Source organism: Larus michahellis, chromosome Z (assembly GCF_964199755.1).
Source record: "Larus michahellis chromosome Z, bLarMic1.1, whole genome shotgun sequence".
In the NCBI taxonomy this organism is placed as follows: domain Eukaryota; kingdom Metazoa; phylum Chordata; class Aves; order Charadriiformes; family Laridae; genus Larus; species Larus michahellis.
Window position 1 is genome coordinate 5241905 of NC_133930.1, and position 20882 is coordinate 5262786.

The following is a 20882-nucleotide window of genomic DNA, read 5'->3' on the forward strand; positions in this document are numbered from 1 at the left end:
TTCCATCAATTACACCGTGATAATTCAAGACAACTGAAACGCAAAATTGGTTGTAAAAGAACGATCAACCAGCCAGTTTATTTCTAAGCTGCATTAATTGGAAAACAAAAAGCGCAAATGAGTATGATGAATGATGCAAAATAAATTGGAAACAAAATTCTGTGATCCCTCTTATCAGTTTTAAGGAGATAGGATCTCAAGATTTGTTCCAGCCTTTAAAAAAATCAATAAATCCCCACTTTCTCCCATCCCCCCATCCCCAATGCAAACCCCAATGCAGTTTTAATAAGCTAAGGTGCTATCACAAAAGAAAAATCAGTCTCTAAAAATAATGAGCTGTATGTTTACAGTGTCCCTTTAACACCATAGTCTTCATATGATTTTTGTAAATAAATAGCAGAATAGAAACACAAGAATTTTTTGTGGGGACTTTTTTGTTGGGTTTGTTGTTTTGCTTATTTTAGTGTCGTGCTATTTGCAGTTTCCTTGGCAATAAGCTAGTTCAAAAATTTCTCAAAAAAGGGAATAGCAATTGGCTTGTGAAACATTAAGTAATTCCAATCCCCACTCCCTTGCTGGAATTTGCCCTCCCCCCTCCCATTTTAATACCCATCTTGCCATGCCAGGTGTTGAGTGTACTGAAGGACTTTAAAAAGAAATAAAATAAATTTGAAAGTACCTATTTCAGATTTCAACAACTGACTTTCTTTTTTTTAAAAAGCATTGTTACTGCAATGGAACAGCTTCATGTTCAGTCTTTGTTTTAGTTAAACATTTTAACTGGGCTGTGGAAATGGAACTTGAGTATTTTACCCAAGTTAAATCAATGGCTAACGTACAACTCGAATGAGAAATGTACAATTTGAACTGACCATTTAAAGAGACGATTTGTCACACACAGTTTGCATCCATGCAGACTGAGAGCTTTATAATTACATTATGTACAAAAATTTTTTTTTTTTTTAGTTTATTAAGGCAACCACAACTTGGAGAACATGTCCAAAGTGGCATTAATACAATTGCAGTGGTGATACCCTTTGAACATTTTTATTTTTATTTTCAGATAAGAACACTTATTCCTTTTTTTTTTTAAGAAATAATTGCCAAGAAAGGACCTATTTTCCATAGGGTTTTGTTCTCTATTTTTTTTAAAACAATCTACTTTATCTATTTTCTTTAAAATAACATATCAAGGCATTGCTACCCAATGCAAATAATTCGGATACTGGGTTTCCCATCAATTTCACTGGGAATTGAAGGTGGTAAGAACTGGTAGGTTTGGGCCCTGTCTTTTTAATCTATTTTTTTCTCTCTTATTTTTTTTTTCTTTTATCTTTTTTATATTCTTTTTTTGGTGATTTTGTCCATGTTTACTATAACTCTATTCCCCAGAAGTGTCTTGCTGTTCTCTACTCATATGTACCGAGCATCAAAACAACTTGGTTGATGGATGACTCCTTTTTCCCATGCCATTGAAAATGCCAAGTTGCTTCATTGAAACATGCTATTGTAACCGAATATCCATGTACACCTTATTTTAAATGCTGTGATATTCCATCGTTCCTTGGGATAGCACTCTGAATGAGTGTGCACACGTGTAAGGCTCTACTTTTCTATTGCCTATATTGCAGCTAGTTGTAACTAGGCAAGTAAATGAGAAAGAAATACATAGTTCTAGCAGGAGTCAGGCATTTTGGGTTATGCTGCCCCAAAGCCTGGTAGGTATATAAAACTGGAAAAAAAAAAAAAATCAAACAAATTATAACCAAGATCACAGTTGAGAAAATTACACTATTTTTTTGTTGTTTTTTTTTTCTTTTGTTTCCTTTTTTTTTTTTTCTTTTTTACAGTGATTTCTGCTATGGTATGGTTACTCTTAGTTTCACCTGGCCCGCCAAACAGAATCGGAGTCGAGCATGCAGCCCTAGTGACAATGTTCAGCTCTCTGCGAGGACGACTTCCCTCCTCCAGGTATGGTATGAGAACAGCAATGCTGAGATGCTGAATAGTTTTTGGAAACTCTACAAAGTAGAAGTTCTCCCAGTTTTGATATATCCCCTGCCCCCCTTATATCCCCTTCTTTTCCACACCTTTTCTTCCTCTATCCTTGGGGGGGGCTGAGGCCAAAGTGATGAAGAGGAAGATGAGAGTCCCGGCTGGCACAGCTCTCCAAAATGAGTTCTGGCCGCCAAAGGGATGAGTGAGTCTGGTGCTGCCGCAGGGGCGAAGCGGACTGCATGTGTCCAGTCCCCTAAGTTCCGGCATGTCCCACCACTGGCACCCAACATCCAATGGGGTGCGCTGGCCTTAAGGAAGGCCTTCGCTTTCGCTCCCTCTGCCTTTCCGGTGACGCTTCACTTTCATGTCCTCCTCTTCCTCCTGCAGGGACTTGCTTTTCCTTTTCCCAAGCCGGGGCGTCCGGGGCAGAGGGAGAGGGGGTGGAGGAGGGGGAGGAGGAAGAGGAGGTGGTGGAGGTGGTGTCTCTCGAGCCATGTGTATGACAGCCTCAATGGTGGCCATGATTGTATCTTGAGTGGCTGCTTGTTCCAATATCAAAGGGTTGAGTGTCGGTCTCTGACCTCTTTTGCTGGGAAGGTCAATGCATTTTTCCAGAACGGGCATTTGGTCTCTGGAGTCTTCGTCAAAGGAGAGAGGTTGCTTACGGGGACGCCCCCTCCGCTTCTTGACAAAGTTATTGCCTGTCTTTGATTGTCTCTGCAGCCTCTTGGCTTTCAGGATCTTGTTCACATGATCCAGGTTCTTCTTCGTGGACAGGATCTTGGTGTAGTTGCACATCTTGCGCACCTCGCACTGGATTGCTTCAATTTCACGGCGCTTGAACCTTTTTTTCAGTGGTGGGTTGGCTGTTGGGAGGAAAGAACAGAAACAGGGGTGGGTCAAACAACAGTGAATGGAAACCCTCCTTTGCCTGCTTTCAGTGTCATGGAGATTAGGTGCTTTCAAGCTCAGTAGGCTGAATATGACTACTGAAGAAACGATGGTGGTGAGAAAGGACTCTGCATAAAAAAGCAACTCAAAAAATGTTAAGAGATTATTTATTACAATCCCAGAAGAATTGCTGCTACCTCCTTTTTTACTGCCCTAGATTAAAACATGACTTTGACTATTAAGCAGTCCTCAGAGATTTCTCTACAGCTCTCCTCTCCTCTGTAGCAACAAAGGTTTTCTACAGCAATGTTTTTCCATGGATTTGCTTCATTCTTATTTCTAAACCTCTAGTGGGAGGAAAGGAAGCGCTGCTTAGCATAGCTGTCATATTGGCCCACAATAATTATTAAACCTCTATACCCCAAACACATACTCCTCATAGCCTCACCCCAGCCTTTAATTCTTGCCATGGATGCCAGATCATACGAAAAGTGTTTGTTACTGAAACTAGTGGGCACAGACAAGCTGTGTGGGTCACTTCACCCTGGCAAATTCATTACCCCTGCCTGAGTTTCTTTACTATTATCTCCACAGATACTAGCTGAAACTACTCAGTCATATAATTGACTTTAATGGCCCCTGAAGTAAGCTTACTCTTGGTTCAGATTGCTTACTTTAGATCTGAATGAAATCCAAAGTAGTTAAGTCTCTTGCCAAGGTCATGTTGTGAGTCATTGTCAGAGCTGGGAAGAGTACCCAGCATTTCTTGGCTCCTGGTCCTTTGCTTAGGACATGAGACCTTGCTTGTTTTTCTTAAATTGTCTCATTGTCCTATACCGAACGTGGCAGCTGTTCGAAATTCAGGATTTGCACATGGATTATAGGTAACTACCCCTTTGTGAGAGAAACAGAACGTATTAAATCTGCTATTGCAATAACTGGTGCTCCCTTTCACTCCTAACATATCCATTCTGTGCTGCTGGAAAAGAAATGATGGAGTTCAGAATTTCTTTTCAGTAAAGAATAAAACATCCCCCTAAATTAACCTCAGCCCACATCTACTTGCAAACTTAATTTACACCTGACTGTCAAGCAGTCATTTGGGTTTGAAATCCTTGAAGTTTCCAGAGCAGCAAAGATTTTGAGAAAGGTTCATTTAGGGGTTATCACTCCCTTCATGGCTAACAGGCTAATCTTGTAGTAGTAGTTTAAATAAAGTTGCTATTGTAGCATTTTCTGTAGATAACCAGGAGCCGTCAAGTGGTAGAATTTCCTCTTGCTCACTACAGGCTATGACAGATTCAGCGTACAAGCCTCACTCACTGTCCTCCCCCCTTGGAGAACATAAATTATTGGCTCTTATACCACCATGTTGCTTGGATTCAGCAAAGAGCTTGCGTAAACAAACCCAAGTTACAATGCTAGAAGTAGGAGTGAGTCATAAACAAAACACAGACATATGCTCTCTTATAAATAAAGACCTGGATGGCCAACTTCCCAAAGTCTGCTTTTCATTAATTACAAAACAAAATACATTTTCCATATGTAACCCACTCCCCACACCAAAAAGAAAAATAAAACCCACTTGCAGTTTGTGATTCACAGAGGACAAAGGAAAAGAGGAATGTAGTCATTTTGGTACCAAAGAAAAGAGAAAGGAAATGAAATATCCAAGCTGCTCAGGAGAAGCTAATTAGTTGCACAAAATTCCTCTGAAGTAGGTCGCCCCTAAGAAGTGTGGATGGAAGAGCCCTAAGGGCAAGTGGCCACAAGCTATTTCTTAGTCATCTGATCAAAATAAGGTTACGTCCCTGTCACACAAAATGATTACTCTCATCTAGCCTCACTGGTGATTGGCATATATAGTCCCAAAGCATTCGATTCTGAGACCCTCCCAGATCCTGAGACTAGCTTCAGGTCAGAAGATTTAAGAAATCAAACATCCTGCACACTGTTCGTATTCAGTCTCCACCTTTTGCCTTTTACTGATATTGTTAGGGCACATTTTCAAGACTTTTATTAAAAAAATTCCCATATTCAAGGTGCCTTTTTTTTCCAGAAAGTAAAGCTGAAATTTTTCAGCTGATGGAAAACTTGGAGAGGGGAATTTTAGCAAAATACAGGAAAAATTGCAAGGTTTCTGGTGAAATCAGGAGACTTGGCATTGCTCTCAACTTTCATGGGAAAGAAAGTAAACCAAAGATCAGGAAATGAATTTAAAATAAAGCATTATCCAAATATCTGCAAAGTTTTTATGTCTTTACTGAGACTTATCCATAGTCGGTTGTTTCTGCAGCTTAGTATTATCACCCCATCACAGTCAGAGGAGATCTGGTCTGAAGAGTTGGTGGAGGATGACCTCTGTTCCTAAAATGGGAACCCAATGCAGTTTAAGGTGGACATTCTTCTGACACCCTGACGCTGGATAAGGAAGGTGCAGGTCTCCTGTCCATCCTGGCAAATCCAATGGGTGTCTTAAGCACCCAAGAGGTCCAGGTCACCCCAGCTGAGTGTCCTGACTGGAGCCTGATGGTGAATAGGCAGTGAGTGGAGCAAAGGTAGGCATCTGCTTTCTGCCAAACTGCCTAGTTCTCCAAAATTTACTCATATGCAGATAGTTATGGGTAGATATCTACACTTACATGCAAATCTATAAGCTGAACACCACTCTCAGTGTCTTCATTCATGTTGTTTAGATACTTTTTTGCCCTCCTAAAACTTTGCAATCTGACAGTCTGTTTCTTTCTGGGGTGAAACTCATTTTCTCATTAAAAAAAAAAATAAAATTCCATGCTGTTCTATACTGGCTTACTGCACCTGCACTATTTTATTTTTTTTTCTAAATGCTTTGGGGTGCTTATGACTTTCTTAGGAAGCTTGTTAGAAACTACTAATAATGCTTTTGCTTTTCTTCCTAGCAAGTCTCTGAACTTGCAAGCTCTAGAAAGTATTTGAGTTGTATTACATAGTCTGACAATAGTTAGAATGCATGTGCTGAATAAGTAATATGCTTTCAAGTCAAGCTTTTAAAAGAAGATATTAGGAAACCCAGTATTATTTTGACTGTTGAGAGTCAGGGACATCTGATTCTACATTTGGAGTATGGAGACTATGCAGAAAAGAGTCTGATGGGTCTGCAGGGGGAAGATTTGATGAGGTGTGCATATGACAAAATATCAGGGAGATCTGCCAAAATAAACCACTATTGAAGTGAGAGCCATTAGGTGTTATCAACTCATCTGGAAGCTCTTGGTGAGCAATCTTTGATATAAAATATTTTGCTATAATGCCATGTGATATACTGCTCTGCTGAAAAACAAAGCTAAGTACTAATCTTTTCCATTTTATCCAGACAGACCCTGCTCAACCCTGGACCCAAGTTGGCCTGCATTGTTTTTAGGCTTTGTTGTTCTCTTCGCACCCATACTGTGCTGTTTGCATGTGGAAATCTTGCTTTGGGAGGAAGACTTTCGTCTAACTCCATCTGGTGGAATTTGTCTAAAAGGGGTTGAAGAGGAAGTAGGAAATAGTAACGCTATGTCTGCATGCGGGCATAAGAAAAGGGGACTGTGCTCTTACAGAGATTGTACAACACGATGGCAACCTCCAGGTGCTGGGGATACAGAAGGGGGGACACTTTGCTGCCTGGGCACAGCTCCCCAGGCTGCAGGGCCATGCGCTGGCTCCATGAAGACCTGAAGTTATTTGGCACAATCCAGCCCCAAGTGAAGAGAAACTAGAAATACTTGATGCAGCACAGCCTTTTGTACTTCAGCCTTTTCCCACTCTCCAAACAACCTCACCTAGCTACCCCAGACAAGCAAGAACCAGTGTTAGTCATAAAAACCCCCAATGTTGCACGTTTAAAACAAGGGACATGGAGCCCCGGTGTTTCTCCCCTCCCTGCGGTACACAGGTGCAGTGAGGCTCCTTCTCACAGAACAGAGACAAACTGGAATGGCCACAGGCCATGCCAGGAAGTCATGGAGGATTGATATGATGCTAGAAATAGCTTCTGAGGCAAAGAGAGAAATCTCTACCAAAAATATACCTTTCCAATGGCAGCTTAACACAGGCTGGAGAACCCATTCCAGCACAGCGGTGTTGACTCAGAAGGTGAACTCAGGCAGGTCAGACTCCTTGGAAGTTCTCCATTGGTCCCCTAACTTTATTCTGGATGGCTTTGTTATATTTGTAGCACTAAAGATACTTCTTACTGCCTGTCATTCTTGATCCCTTAGGAGTTGCCTGAGGCCACTTGCAAGAACATGGCACAGAGAAGATTGTTTGCTCAACATCTGAGCTCAGTTTGTCGACTTGGTTTGAATGGAGGAATTTTCAAAGAGCTCCCTATTAATTACAGAAAACCCATAGCACTGTCCTGTTTTCCCATTAACACAGTTTCTTTCAGTTTTCACTAAATTGGTTCAACATCTGGGCTACAGATAAACCAACAATTTAATTAGACTTCTGAAAATGGAAAGAATGAACTATGCCGTCAAGCATACACTTTCATCATGAAACTGATCATAAAATATTTGTGTGCTTTCCTTCTTTACTGCATTAAAAGTCTGCCCTTAGTTTATAAATAGGAAAGTACTAAAGGCTAAACAGAGAATCCGTATTTTTTAATATAAAAATTTAGCTTTATAGAGGCTACTTTACAGCATGGATCCCTTGTTTTCACTATTTATTCAGGAAATGAGAGGAAAATCAAAAGGAGTGCACTGAAAAGCACGTTCAATTGCATAATTAAATATGTAATCATTCCACAACTCAGTGATACAAATACATTTTTTGTGAATGTGGAATCAAAGGTTTGACAAGACTCTGAAACTCCTAATGGCTGCATGTACTGTGGGTTCCCCATTCATTCGAAATTAAGACACAATGCAAGATTAACTTCTCTATCCATGCCCAAGAAAAGGCATGATGATGTCTGAATGACTTGCCTCAATTTCTTGACTCCATAAAGCTATCACCTTTCTGATCTGATTCAAAATAGAAGCACAAAATATAAGTTGATTGAAAAACATGCTATTCTGGCTTATTTATTCTGATATATTTTAAATCACTGTTCATTGCCCAGGACAATTTCGCATTTGCAAGACAGAATATTATACTAAAATCACTGAAGTATGCAGAAAGAAATCTCAGTTGCTCCTTAGCTATTCACTGTGTATTCGGCATGTTCATGCTACGTGGATGGGAACATTCAAATAAATGAACAACGGAGCTGAGAAAGGAACCCAAGAGTCTTGCTTCAGAGTCCCTTGCTAGACCATACAGGCTGGTGCTACTTGTGTCCTCATTATTGCACAAGTGGTGGTATGTGAACAAAATAGATTCGATATGCCAAGATACGATCATGATAAGAAAGTGTTAGAAAAATTACAGCCTGATTATCACATTAGATATGCACATTTGCAGCTACTTCTCCAACCAGGAAGAGCAGTACAAGCACGTATTGTTCAGTGCAGTGCCAGAAGGAAGAAGGTGGGGAAGAAACAGAGGTGTTGGAGGGAAACAACATTACCTGCTTCAGATGTTGCTGCTGATGAAGGTAGGAGAGATAATACTGGAGTTGGCATTGCAACACTGTCAACAGCTGCTGGTTTCCTTCTGGTCATCATGTTACAGGCAGAACTTTCCATTTTACTATGAAGTGAAGTCTGGTCTGCTTTTAAGTGGGGACCTGCAATTCCTGGGCAAGGAAACCAAATTTGGATGAATATTGATAAAGCAACCTGCCTAGGGAATATCTGAAAAAGAGTAGTCAGTTGATGTCCTTCCTACCTCGATATATTTCCGTATTTTCCAGTTTGTGTGCCTGTAATATGGTCTTGCTACTAGCAAGGATCACGATTTATTTTTTTTTTTTAATATAATTTTGCTTCAGGATGTACCATTACTGATGTCTATAAACAACGGTAAACCAACATAATAATTCCACATTACTACTTTTTATTGTCCAAGCAAAACAAAACTCTGTATATGTATAAAGACAGACATACTTCATATCTATATTTAGTGGGATTGTCTATTTGTCTTTCTCTGGGTAGTTTATTCTCCACACACACACTTCTCTTCTATAATGACTTGAGTCAGTGGGTGTTTCATTTGAGTAAGAAGCAGGCATCAGGAACAGCTTCAGTACGCAATTCCGTGACTAAAGCACATTACACTTATTTTTTAGGAATCCTCTTCCTAAAGAAAATTCACCTTACAACTCATTAAACAGGTGGGAGTTTAAAAGAAAGAGCAATTTGCCATACATTTCTCTACCTAGGGATTACAATGCAGAAGAAATGAATGGTAGAAATATACCGAAGAGGTCAAATATTCCAGAGAAATAAAACTTATGCACTCAGGGCTGGCAGATTCCTCCCTTAACAATGTTTCTCGAATTCTCTTATAATTTGAACCCATTTTGTTTGCTTGTAAATGTGTCAAATTTAAACTGATGGGATCGAAATTCTACATATTAGATATCTGCCTCTTACACCTGAATATGTATCCACCCATTTATATGAAATATTTCAGTAAGTTTATGTGTTTGTATACATATTGCATATATATCTGTAAATATATGAGTTTACTAAGCAGGAAGGCAGCTAAAATGCCTGTCTCTTTTTACAATAAGACTGGGAGGTTTTTTGCCCATTTTAGAAAAATCCTAGCAGTTGTTGCTTTGTAAAAATCCAGTAGCCCTGTTCTCATGAGACCTGAGCAAAAGTCTGGTAGGGTGAGGTGTTGTGCCATTGCCAACTTATGAAAACCTCTCCCAGTCTCTGTGATGCTGGGCTTCAACATATCGAGGACACTCCTTCTTTTTTCAAAGTTAATCCTTCATAAATTCCTTCTCTTTTCAAATCTCAACCTGCAAATCGGCCTCAGATAAAATACATCAGATTTTGGAAATTAAATTACATGAAGATTAAAAAATCACAGAACAGCTGAAATTGGAACGCTTCCCTTGGGATCACTTAGTTCATCCCACCCTGCTCAAGCAGCGTCACCTAGAGCAGGTTGCCCTGGTCAGATTTTGAACATCTCCTAGGAGGGAGACTCCACAACCTCTCTGGGTGGCCTGTTCAAGTTCTCAGTCATCCTCATAGCAAAAATGTGTTTTGTGGTGTTCAGGCATAACCTTCTGTGTTTCATTTTGTGCCCACTGCCTCCCATCCTGTCACTGGGCATCTCTGAGAAGAATCTAGCTCCATCTTCTTTACTCTCCCCATCAGACATTTGTACATATGGATAAAATCCCCCCTAAGCATTTTCTTCCCCAGGCTGAACAGTCCCAGTCTCAGCCTCTCCTCGTAGGAGACATGTTCCAGCCCCTCAATCATATTTGTGGCCCTTTGTTTGACTCTGTCACAGAAGTCCATATCTCTGTTGTACTGAGGAGCCCAGAACTGGGCACAGTACTCCAGGTATGGCCTCACCAGTGATGAATTTTAGACAATTCTATGATTCTATGAATGAATGGGAAAGATCACCTCCCTCGATCTGCCGACAACGCTTCTCTTAATGCAGCCCAGGAAGCTGTTGGCCTCCTTTGCTGCAAGGTTACATTGCTGGATCACGGTCAACAGGACCCCTAGGGCCTTTTCTGCCAAGCTGCTTTCCAGCTGGTCAGCCTCCAGCAGGTACTGGTGCATGGGGTCATTCCTCCCCAGGTGCAGGACTTTGCACTTGTCCTTTTTGAACTTCATGAGGTTCCTGTCAGCCCATTTTTCCAGAGTGTTGAGGCCCCTGTGGGTGACAGCATGACCCTCTGGCACATCAGCCACTCCTCACAGTTTTGTATCTTCTCCAGATTTGCTGAAGGTGCGCTCTACCCCATCACCCAGGTCATTAATTAACATGTTAAATGCTTTTGGCCCAGGTGTCGACATCTTGGGTGCACCACTAGTGACTGGCCTCTAGCTGGACTTTGCACCACTGATGACAACACTTTGAGTCCAGCAGTTCAGCCAATTTTCAGTCCATCTCAGTATACTTCCATCTAGTCTTTATTTCATTAGTTTTTCTGGAAGGAGGTTATAGAAGATTGTTAAAAGTCTTGCTGAAGCCAAGATAAGCAACATCAGATTGATCAGGCATGATTTTCCCTTCAAAAGGGGAAAATCCCTACTCTACTCCTGATCACCTTATTTTCCTTCATATGTTTGGAAATGCTTTCCAGGATTATTTGCTCCATCATCCTCCCGTGGAATAAGATGAGGCTGGCCAGACTATTGCTCCCTGAATCTTTCTTCTTGCCCTTATTGGACTGACATTTGCTCTCTTCTGCTCCTCAGGATCCTCTCCCAGTTGCCACAACCTTTCAAAAATAATCAAGAGTGGCCTCATAATGACATCAGCCAGCTTCCTCAGCACTTCTGGGTGCATCCTGTCAAGTCCCATGGACTTATGTATGTTCAGTTTGTTTAACTGTTTCCTAACCAGATCCTCCTCCCCCAAGGGTAAGTTTCCTTTCCTCACCAGTCCCAGGGGCCTGGGATTCCTGAAGGCCAATTTTACCAGCACAGATCAAGGCAAAAAAGACAATGAGTAACTCAGCCTTTTGCTGGTCTTTTGCTACAAGGGTCCCTGCGCCATTCAACAGTGGGTCCGCATTTTGCCTAGGCTTCTTTTTGATGCTTACATACCTGTAGAAATATTTCTTGTTGCCCTTCTGCTCTCACTAGATTAAACTCCAGATAGGTTTTGGCTTCCTCAGCCCAGCCCTGAAAGCTTGGACATTGTCTCTATAGTTCTCCAGATCACTTGTTCTTTTTATGTCTGACATTACTCAGGAGCTCCTTGGTTATTTATGCAAACCTCCTGCCACCTTTGCTTGCTTTGATTTGCCACTCAGATTTGGTTTGGTATGTCTCTACAATTTCCCTGATTGAAGCCCGAGAACAGCAGCAAACCTCCCTGGACAACAGGTCAGGTCAGCTGATGGGGGCCTTTGTTCCCTGCAGCAGTAAGCCCCCACTGCTATCCCTGGCTGCACCTGGACAGTACCTGGTAGTTCCTCAAAGACTTCCCACAAATACTGTGATACCTTTCCCAGAAGATCAAGAAGATCTGAAAGCAGAGCCAGCAACTGCTGCACAAACTTTTATGTTTGTTGGCTACGCTCAGCCTTTCCAGGTACAAACCGACATTTCCTTGTATTTGCAGCTTGGAGAAGCTATGAACAGTCCCTATCTTTGTTCGTTGCACATGAAATGTGAAATATCAAGAGATATGGGTTGTCTCAGAAACTATGAAAGAAATCTTCAGAAGACTCAGGCACAGAAGAACTGCACTGGTGAGAGGAATCTGAAAGATGGGTCTACAGAGTGGGCCAGTCAGAGATAAGGGTCCTGATGGACCTGTGACCTAATATCAGCCTGGGACTTAACAGAGGAGAACGGGTCTGAGTGCAGAAATAGTCAGGAGCGAGACAGAATTACAGGTAATGGCTTGGTGGAGACAGGCAGAGGAGTTTCTGTCTATTAGACTGCACATCCTACCAGAGCCTCAAATGAAGTGTTAAGTATCGCACGTTGCATCCATTCAACTTCAACCTCTCTCTGCTCTGCTTCTCTATTGCAAATGAGAACAATAATATATCCCTCATCTCAAGAGCAGTGCTATGAAAAGAAAATGATCAACATTCATGAAATGTTCATCTATTCACACCAAGGATTAGAAATGTGGAATAAATGAGACATGATGTCACACGCTGAATAGCAAGAGGAAAATCCAGCTACCGAATAGCTGTTCGCTAGGTGAGCGCTATACATTGAATAAAGAGCACTGTCCCATAGAATAACTGGGATATTTGACAAAGTGAACATGCCTATGGGATCACAGCGCTATGGAACTGTGCATATGCAAAACCGATGTTTCACTACTTTATAGTGCTTGAGTTTGAGCCTTAACATAATTTATTCATGAATGTAGTTTGTGGGCAAGAAATGTGCATATGTGTATCATATATGCATGTGCATATGGTACACAATAACGCTAACAACCTCATAAATTCAACATCTGGTTCTAATTAAACTGAAGGGCCCATATAAAGAGCCATATGAAAACATGCAGCTGTAACCTGTTGACCTCTATTGATAAAAAAAAAAAAGTCTCTCTGAAGCTGTGCTTCAACATATCAAGGGACAGTCATTCATTTTTTCAAAGGTAATCCCTCACAAACCACTTATCCTCTCAAATCTCTACCTGCACACAGTGTTTGCATTAGGGACCTTGATTTATGGATTCCCACTCCTTGGATGGAGAGGCCGACTTCCTGTTGCCGTGGTTACTTGGATGTTGGTTCAAGGTTAAACTACTCCCAAATCAAAATCAGTGGCAGGCACAGCATCTAACAGCCAGGTTATTGACTACCCTAGGATGCTTAAAGGTCAAAGACCAAAGTGCTGCTTACTGCCTTTGGGGTGAGTCAATATTTTCAATATTTTTATTCTGTTTCTTCTGAAGAAGTAGTCGCTGCTCAATTACCACCTATCTGGGTTTAGCAAGGTCATACAAATCATTGAGAAAAATCCTCCCCCTACAGAAGAGATACAAATGTAATGAATTACTTTAAAGTCTATGTGGCCCAATTGCAGCTCATCGCCAGTGAATCATGGGTTTGGCCATCTGTCTTTTGTTTTAGGCACTTGCTTTCTTCAGCCTATATCACTCACCTCACTGAAATTCTCATCTAAATTGAGGAACAGGAGTAATTTATGGACCAGAACCAGCCAATACAGAAGAACCATCAAGTTTCTTTCACAGATATCAAAATGCAAACAAAGACTCAGGGTCACCTTTGGAAACCCATGGAGGTGCAACGATTTGCTCGCAAAGCTGTGATTCACCCTGCAGTGGTGGGAGGTCTACCCCTTGAATCGATAGACCTGCTGGCATGGTATCATCACCTTTCACTGGACTTTTTCTTCTCATTTGGGTTTCTTATTTCAGAAGGCCTTATGTATGAGAACCCCCCCGTTCAACCCGTCTTTGAATCAGGTGAAAATAAATCATCTGCAATGTCATCACACGTGGCTAAGAGTTTAAAATTCACACACGCACACATCCACGGTTCCAGTGTATTTTTATCCTTTGTCACTGCGCCAGAGAGAGAACAAGATAATGTATACAGGTGGCCTGATTCAGACCTTATTTATTGCCTGTCTGATGATCTCTGTGCATTTCCTCCAAATCAGAGCCCATTTCTTCCCATGAAAGACCCATACCTTAACTTTCCTGAGTCCTACTGATAGCACAGACAACACTACGTGCAAATACAAGTGAGCAACAGGTGGCAAAGCAGGGAGGAAAAGAATCGTTATTTGTTTAATGAGAAAGGGCAAAAGTTCCCTTCAAAAGCAAGGGAAGATATGAAGTAGACTACCAAGAACACAAAAAAAATGATGGCATGATTATAAATAAATAATCATAATGACCATAAGTAAAAGAGTGAATCAGGAGAAGCAGTTCAAGGCAGACTGTTAGAAAGCCCGTGCTTGAGGGAACACAATACTGATGTGAAACTGGCCCTTTTCTTGAAAATTTATGGGTCCTCTGATACTTTGGATAAAAAACTGACATTCTTCATTCACTGTTTAAGCAATTTATGAGCTCTGACTGATAATTAATACATTAATTTTAAAGGCCTAGCCATTATTGTTGTTGTTATTAAGTACTTAAGTTGCAAGTAATGTGGTCTAGCTCCATTGTGCTAGGCTCTGTACAAACGGATTAATTAACTATCCTTTCTTTACTGTTAAATCATGCTCACTCTGCTTATTGCATTCATCTCTTTTCCCTCATCTTGTGCTTACATGGAAAGGTTCTTGGACAACATCCACCTGTTCTTCTTTTATTTGTGTACAGAATCTGCACAATGCACACCCAGGTTGGAACTCTAAGTGCCAGTTCAAAAGAGATAATATATGTTAATTTGCCATTGGAAAACCAAGAGAATCAGCTGATAAATATTGATCTCAGTGAATCTTCTTCTAGGGAAAGTTTTTCTTTAGTGATTTCATTGCATTGGATTTCATACTCCCCACAGATTTCTGGAAATCCACAGCTGTATTTAAATTGTTTATGCATCTGACCACTGTTATCGGAAAACCCTTACAGACAATTTTTCTCCCAGTGTCTTTGCACAATGTAGCTGTGCAATGCAGCTGTACAGGAATGCACATCTAAACATTAAGTTAGTCATAGTATTTGCATTTTGATAACTCCTCCGTTTTGAATAAAGAACCAGAAGAAACCTCGTATCTGGGTGAATCTTTTCTTAAGGCTGATTTTAAATAAATCAGTCAAAAGTTTGGCATTGCATCATATTCCAGAAGGGAGAACTGAATTACTATGTGATAAATGTAGTTAAGGAAAGTAATTATTCTTCTTAAAGTAATATTATTACCTTTCTAACTTATGGAATTCATTTCCCTGGCTTCTATTTGACGTGTATTATCATTTAAAAATAACTGTACTTCCAATGTACAGCACTGCTTTATGGCTTTAGGTCCTTTTATCTTCTTCCCTTTTCTATCACCATATTAGAAACTTTAAATTCCACCTCTTCTATAAGGGATTTTCTGTTCTGCAAGATGTGTCCCCCTGAATAAAACCAAGTTTCTGTAGAATAATGAAAAAAAATTACCCTATTGCCAACAGGCAAAAATTTAAGACATGAAGACTGCTTTATTTCATCTCAGCTATTTTCCTACTTCTACCTTTTTTTTTTTTTTTTTTTAGATCAGGATAGCTTTAGAGAAAGAAAGAGGGAGACCGAGAAAGCCATCATTAGATAGATCTTCTGATCTTTATCTGCAGTAGCACAGTCAGAAGAGCTAATGCTATGATGATAGCTTTGAAATCTCTTAGGAATTGGATAAAGAGAAGCGATAGTGATGAACTCCCAGCTAATAAACACAGAGTGCTTATTTCTGCAGAATGATCAATTTCCAGATGTCCTGAGGCTTGTCTGATACAGTTGATTTACTCATTCTCCCTCACTTCACTAATAAAGCTCAAGTCCAACATCAGATTAGAGACGAGCCAGATTTCTTAAAGGGGCAGGAGGAGGGTTGGCATCATGGCACGCAAATGCTGGGGGACATACTAATCTCTTCTGCCTCCTCCTATAACCACCAAGCTGTCTTAAACAGCTGCCTTCCTCTGCAGAAATCATACACTTTATCCGCTTTGGGTGAGTACAGTAATACAGACAATTAATTTGTTATCTTGTTAGTGGAAATTTAATGCAATGATCTAAAAGAACTCTTACATATTGTGATAAACTTTAGTGCCTCCAGGGCACTTCTCTTCCATAGGACTCATTTCACATCCCATCCATTATGTAAATGAGATGTGGAAATAGTTTAGTTCCCCTAATGTATCTGTACACTGATGGATTGCACAAAGTCAGCCCTACTGAAACTAATGAGGTTAAATGCATCTTGCCATTCCTTTCTACTTGGGTGAATCCTGCGCCTGAGTTCAAGAAATGTGGTGCAAGTCTTCTTCTTCAGTTCTTTATGAAGATAATTGTGTCTCCTGACAGGGAGCACAGTGGCAACTGCAGCATACCTGACGCCTCACAAGGCGTTACTTAAGCAAGCAGAGCGGCTGCTGTTGCTACATTCTGATGTAGAAATCAGAATCATCTGGCGTTGATTCAGATTGTCTTCCACTTTTGGAAGGTGGGTCCCAGGAGGGACCCTGTGTGGAGCTGCAGGAACCTGCAGCCTACAATGACATGCAATGTTTGAAAGCAATGTAGCTGTTAGCGTTGTCCATGCAAGAATTAAACCCAAGGAGGAAACAAAAGGAAGACTTATAGTGGTCGTTTTGGCAGTGTTAGGTTAATGGTTGGACTCAATGATCTTAAAGGTCCTTACAACCTAGATGATTCTATGATTCTATGACTTAGCTCATCACCAGGATGAGTCTCAAATCTCCATTGCCCCTCCAGTTAAGATGATGATCATCTGCAATTTGAAATTTGCAAAGAGCGGCCTCTTGCCTGTTTCAGGCCTATATTTGTAATGAATTAGACTTCCTAGGAGATGTATTCTTGAGCTTTGCCTTTTGATTTTTCCTCAGGATTGCTTTTTCCTGTACTGGTACAGAAAGAATCATGGATACTCCATCTCTTTCCCTTCCCTCCTCCTTGCATATTGCCAGCATGAAAATGGAGGGGGTCTGAGTCAGAAGACTGAGGAATAAAGGGCGCGCAGCCTCAGCCACGGGAGACGAAGTGATGTGTGTCTGGAAGCTCAGTCCTTCTTGTACTCAAAGTTGAAAATTTAACGGAACTGGTGGAAGCAGCTCATATTCCAGGGCAGTAGGGGACAGTAATCCAAGGGGGCTGTAAGCGTGTTCACACCCAGCCTCCGGCAGCCCCCCTGCAGGCCCTTCCCAGGCCCCCAGCCCTTCAAACAGAGGGGGACTGGGCTTTGAAAATGTCATGGGAGGAACCACCAGATTTTGTCATGCCAGGAAGTGATGAACAGGCGAAATGAGGATTTCCATTAGAAGTTGGATCAAAGTAGAAGAACATGTTAATTATATGTGGGTGACAGCAATCAATAACTTTAATGAGAGAAAAACTCGAGGGTTCAAGAGACTAATTCAGAGTCAAAGGGTCCAGGATCACAGACCCTGTGAACATGGATTTAAGCTAAAGGGGTTTGCTAATGGCCTTAGACTCAAAGGCTTTTCTCGCTCAGAGCCTGAAACTTTTAGATGAGCAGAAAGTTACAGTTTACAGTTGTTGGAGACTGACAGAATCAAGAGAGACAGACAGAGACCGATGGTGTTGGAGAAATGAAATTTGCCATGAAATATCTCAGCGAATGAATCATTTAATACACAGTGATGAAGAACTAAATTCTCTTGCAGAGGGGGAAGGAGAAAAATTAAAATCTTTGCAAGAGATGAAATGAAAAAGCAAGTGTTTGAGGCAGGATGGTTAGGTGGAAAAGCGAGATAAAGGGCTTTTTTTTAAGGCATAAAAAGCCATTAGGTACGCTGAGGGACAGAAATAAAAAGACCTGCAGCTAGGAGCAAGGAACTACCTAGAGATGAGTAGTCACACTGAGATGAGCTGTCATAGTGGATGAGGATACGCTCACTGGGGAGGAAGGAAAAGAAGACAGGATTTCTTTCTCAAGAACACAGCTAGGGAAAGACAGATGGGCAAACTTCAGTCCGTAAGTAATGAGAAAAGTCAAGGGTAGTGTTTTGAGTTGTTGTTTTTCTTAACAACAGGGATGATCATTTTTAAATGTGGCAGATAGAGTTGATATTCCCTAGGCAAATGGAGTTGGGAGCAGTTCGTATTTATCACAGATTAAATGGGACACTGACAGCTTTGGTAGGAGAGTGCTGGGATGAAGCATGAGCAGAAGAGTCAAGTTGCTGGTGGGGGGAGGACAAATGAGGCACAACGGCTGGGCTGGTGTAATGGTGGAGTCATTTTTCAGGCACATCCAGTGTACAAAAAGTGATGAAATCTAAGAGAAGTTAGCAAAATAATTAGCAAAAGTCTTGCTGAACAAGTTCAACTAAGAGACCTCCACTGAGAAGGAAAAAACAGCACAATGCTCCTCCAGGAACTGTAAGGCTTCATTCTTCCTGTGTATGCAGTCAGCAAAAGACAATATCTGTATGATGCACAAATTCAGCTGATATTCTTTTTCTTTCTAACTGAAATGTTATAGTTGCATTACACCAGTTTAAGTAGTTCTGTGGTGACGTCTGTGTTAGAAAAGTAAACAGCGCCAGAGACGTTGCTTGAACCCAGCTACCCACAGTGTTACACAAAAGGAAAACAAGAGAAACTGGTGGGCACCTCCACCATCTAATTTAGTCCAGTAATATCTGAACTGGTCCCCTGGAGGGGTCCACACCTTTCTACTCACCTCAGCCACAAGCAAAGGTGGCTAAACCATGACGGTAGGCACTTGGGGACAGGTGGGACAAGGATGGGCTGAAAGTCACAGAGCTGATAAGACCATCCAAGACTGTTGACTTCTAAGCTAACATTCTCCCTACTGGACAGCCTAGTAATTTCGTTTTTATTCTTTATCTGTAATAAGCTAAGCCCCAGTTCATACAATGAGAAATACTCTATGACATGCATTTGAAGTAAAATCTCAGCACTTAATAGAACTCCCTGTATACCCTGCAATCTAGGAGACTATAACAGAGGAGTTTTTATTTTTAGAAGGTTTCGTGCTGGCTTTGTTTCAATATCTGAGTCCATTCATCCCACTTTAATGCTGATTTATCACTAAAATGAGTGCTTGCTTTATCAGCACCAGAGATGAAAAATAATGCACACTGGGAGTGCATATATCGTTCTTCTTCTCTCTCCTTTTCTGTATTTCAGATCAATAGATATAGGGTATTTTTTTACCTTTCATTCTGAAAACCACAGTAATTGACTGCAGCATGAAAACTGAAACCTATTCAAACAAACGCATAGGTAAGACCATCAATGTTATGGCCAATTAAGCTCAGCAACAAAGAAGTTTAATAGTTAGCTAGCATTATGGTATATAGGACTTTAATTTTTGCCCTATTCTAATGGAATTCTGAAAACAACTAAAATATTTGAAAATTATCAAAGAGAGTGTAATGTTTGGCTTTATTTTAACCGCTCAGTGTTACTGTGAATGGAGAAAAACCAAACAGAAAGATTAGAGTTCAGGATTTTTCCTGAAGTTCACCTTTCCCCTTGTATCCTATTAAAAACCTCAGTGATAGGCAATTTCTCTGATATGAACTTTAGTGTAATATGTCTGGATTTTACATATTTTTGAAAGGAAAATGCTGAAGGAAATACTTTATTAAGAGTGGTTTTCATTAAAATTCTTGCTGGAGACTGCTTCCTATAACAGTGTAAGAAGGATGGCAGAGAGACCACATGTAATAAGGTCAGAGACTGCCTCTGTGGAGTATAGACACAAGAAGAGATCTGACTGATGAAGAAGAGGTTAAAGAGGTGAAGAGTGCAAAGTGGAATGAAATAGGTAAATAGGTGGAAACAGGAGACAAAGAATGGATTGGAAAGAAGCTGGAGGAGGGAAATCATTTATTACAGAAATGTGTGAAAAGCAGATTGACAAGAACCAGAATAAAGAATATACTGGGAAAACCCTAAATGCTCTTAACTGCTGACATTTGGAGTTATGCTATCAACTTGAACGCTGCACATCTATGCCTGAGCCACTCTAAATATCCAGAGTGCTTTCCTGCACAGCTTTGGTGAAAGTCTGTCTTCAGTTTCCACATTTACTGAAGCCAAAAAAGGATATTTTACGTTCTTCAACCAACAAACTCCTCTCCCCATAGCTTTATCTGCTTATTTTATAGCTCTAGGCAGACAAAATACAGCAAGGTGTAACAGGGTAGGAATATGTTCTCTTTAAGCATCCACTCTGAGAGAGCATTATGATGGAGCAAAGATGATACAAGCAGAGCTTTTCTCTAATTATGATTGCTTTCCTGGGGTGGCAGAATTTTGCTATCCAAAAGGAAAGATCTGAGAGTGACTGAATCTGCTAAAATTCTGACCCTGACCGAGATTTTGGTCAGGCCATTGGAAAAAACAATGAACTTAAGTAAACCGACAAGCTCCGGATCTCCAACCTTTGTACTTGAAATTAAGTTGATACTTTATTTGCCCAGCACTCCATGTCCTAGCAGAGATTTACCTAAGGATAGGTCCCAGTTTCAGACAGTTGTGTGCAAAAGTTGACCTTGGTGGTTTTGCAGAAAAACTAGAATTCTGGGAGGAACAAGTCTAAAGGAATTTTATTTAGCTGTTTGGGCATGAAAAGACATCCAGGTCTTGTTTTCTCCTACTGGGACAACTGCCCAGTAAAACAGCTCAATCAAATTCAATATTTTGAATTTTGCCTTCCAAAAAAAAAAAAAAAAACAACCTATGGATTTGTACTTACACCCTCCTGAAGGTGTTTGGT

General features: G+C 40.7%; 1 protein-coding gene across 4 annotated transcripts in view; it reads right to left on the bottom strand.

Moving 5' to 3' along the window:
- Positions 1 to 1353: 1353 nt before the first annotated feature.
- The window catches only part of SETBP1 (SET binding protein 1), a 266038-nt gene continuing 246509 nt past the window's right edge, over positions 1354 to 20882 (bottom strand). For 3 of the 4 annotated variants that reach the window (XM_074571170.1, XM_074571171.1, XM_074571172.1), the window contains 2 exons: positions 8426 to 8593; positions 1354 to 2864 (listed from right to left, as the gene is read on the bottom strand). In XM_074571170.1, the coding sequence (XP_074427271.1) occupies positions 2308 to 2864; positions 8426 to 8593 (725 nt within the window). In that variant the 3' untranslated portion in view covers positions 1354 to 2307. The remainder of the gene's footprint in view (positions 2865 to 8425; positions 8594 to 20882) is intronic. The other variant, XM_074571173.1, reaches the window with a different exon arrangement.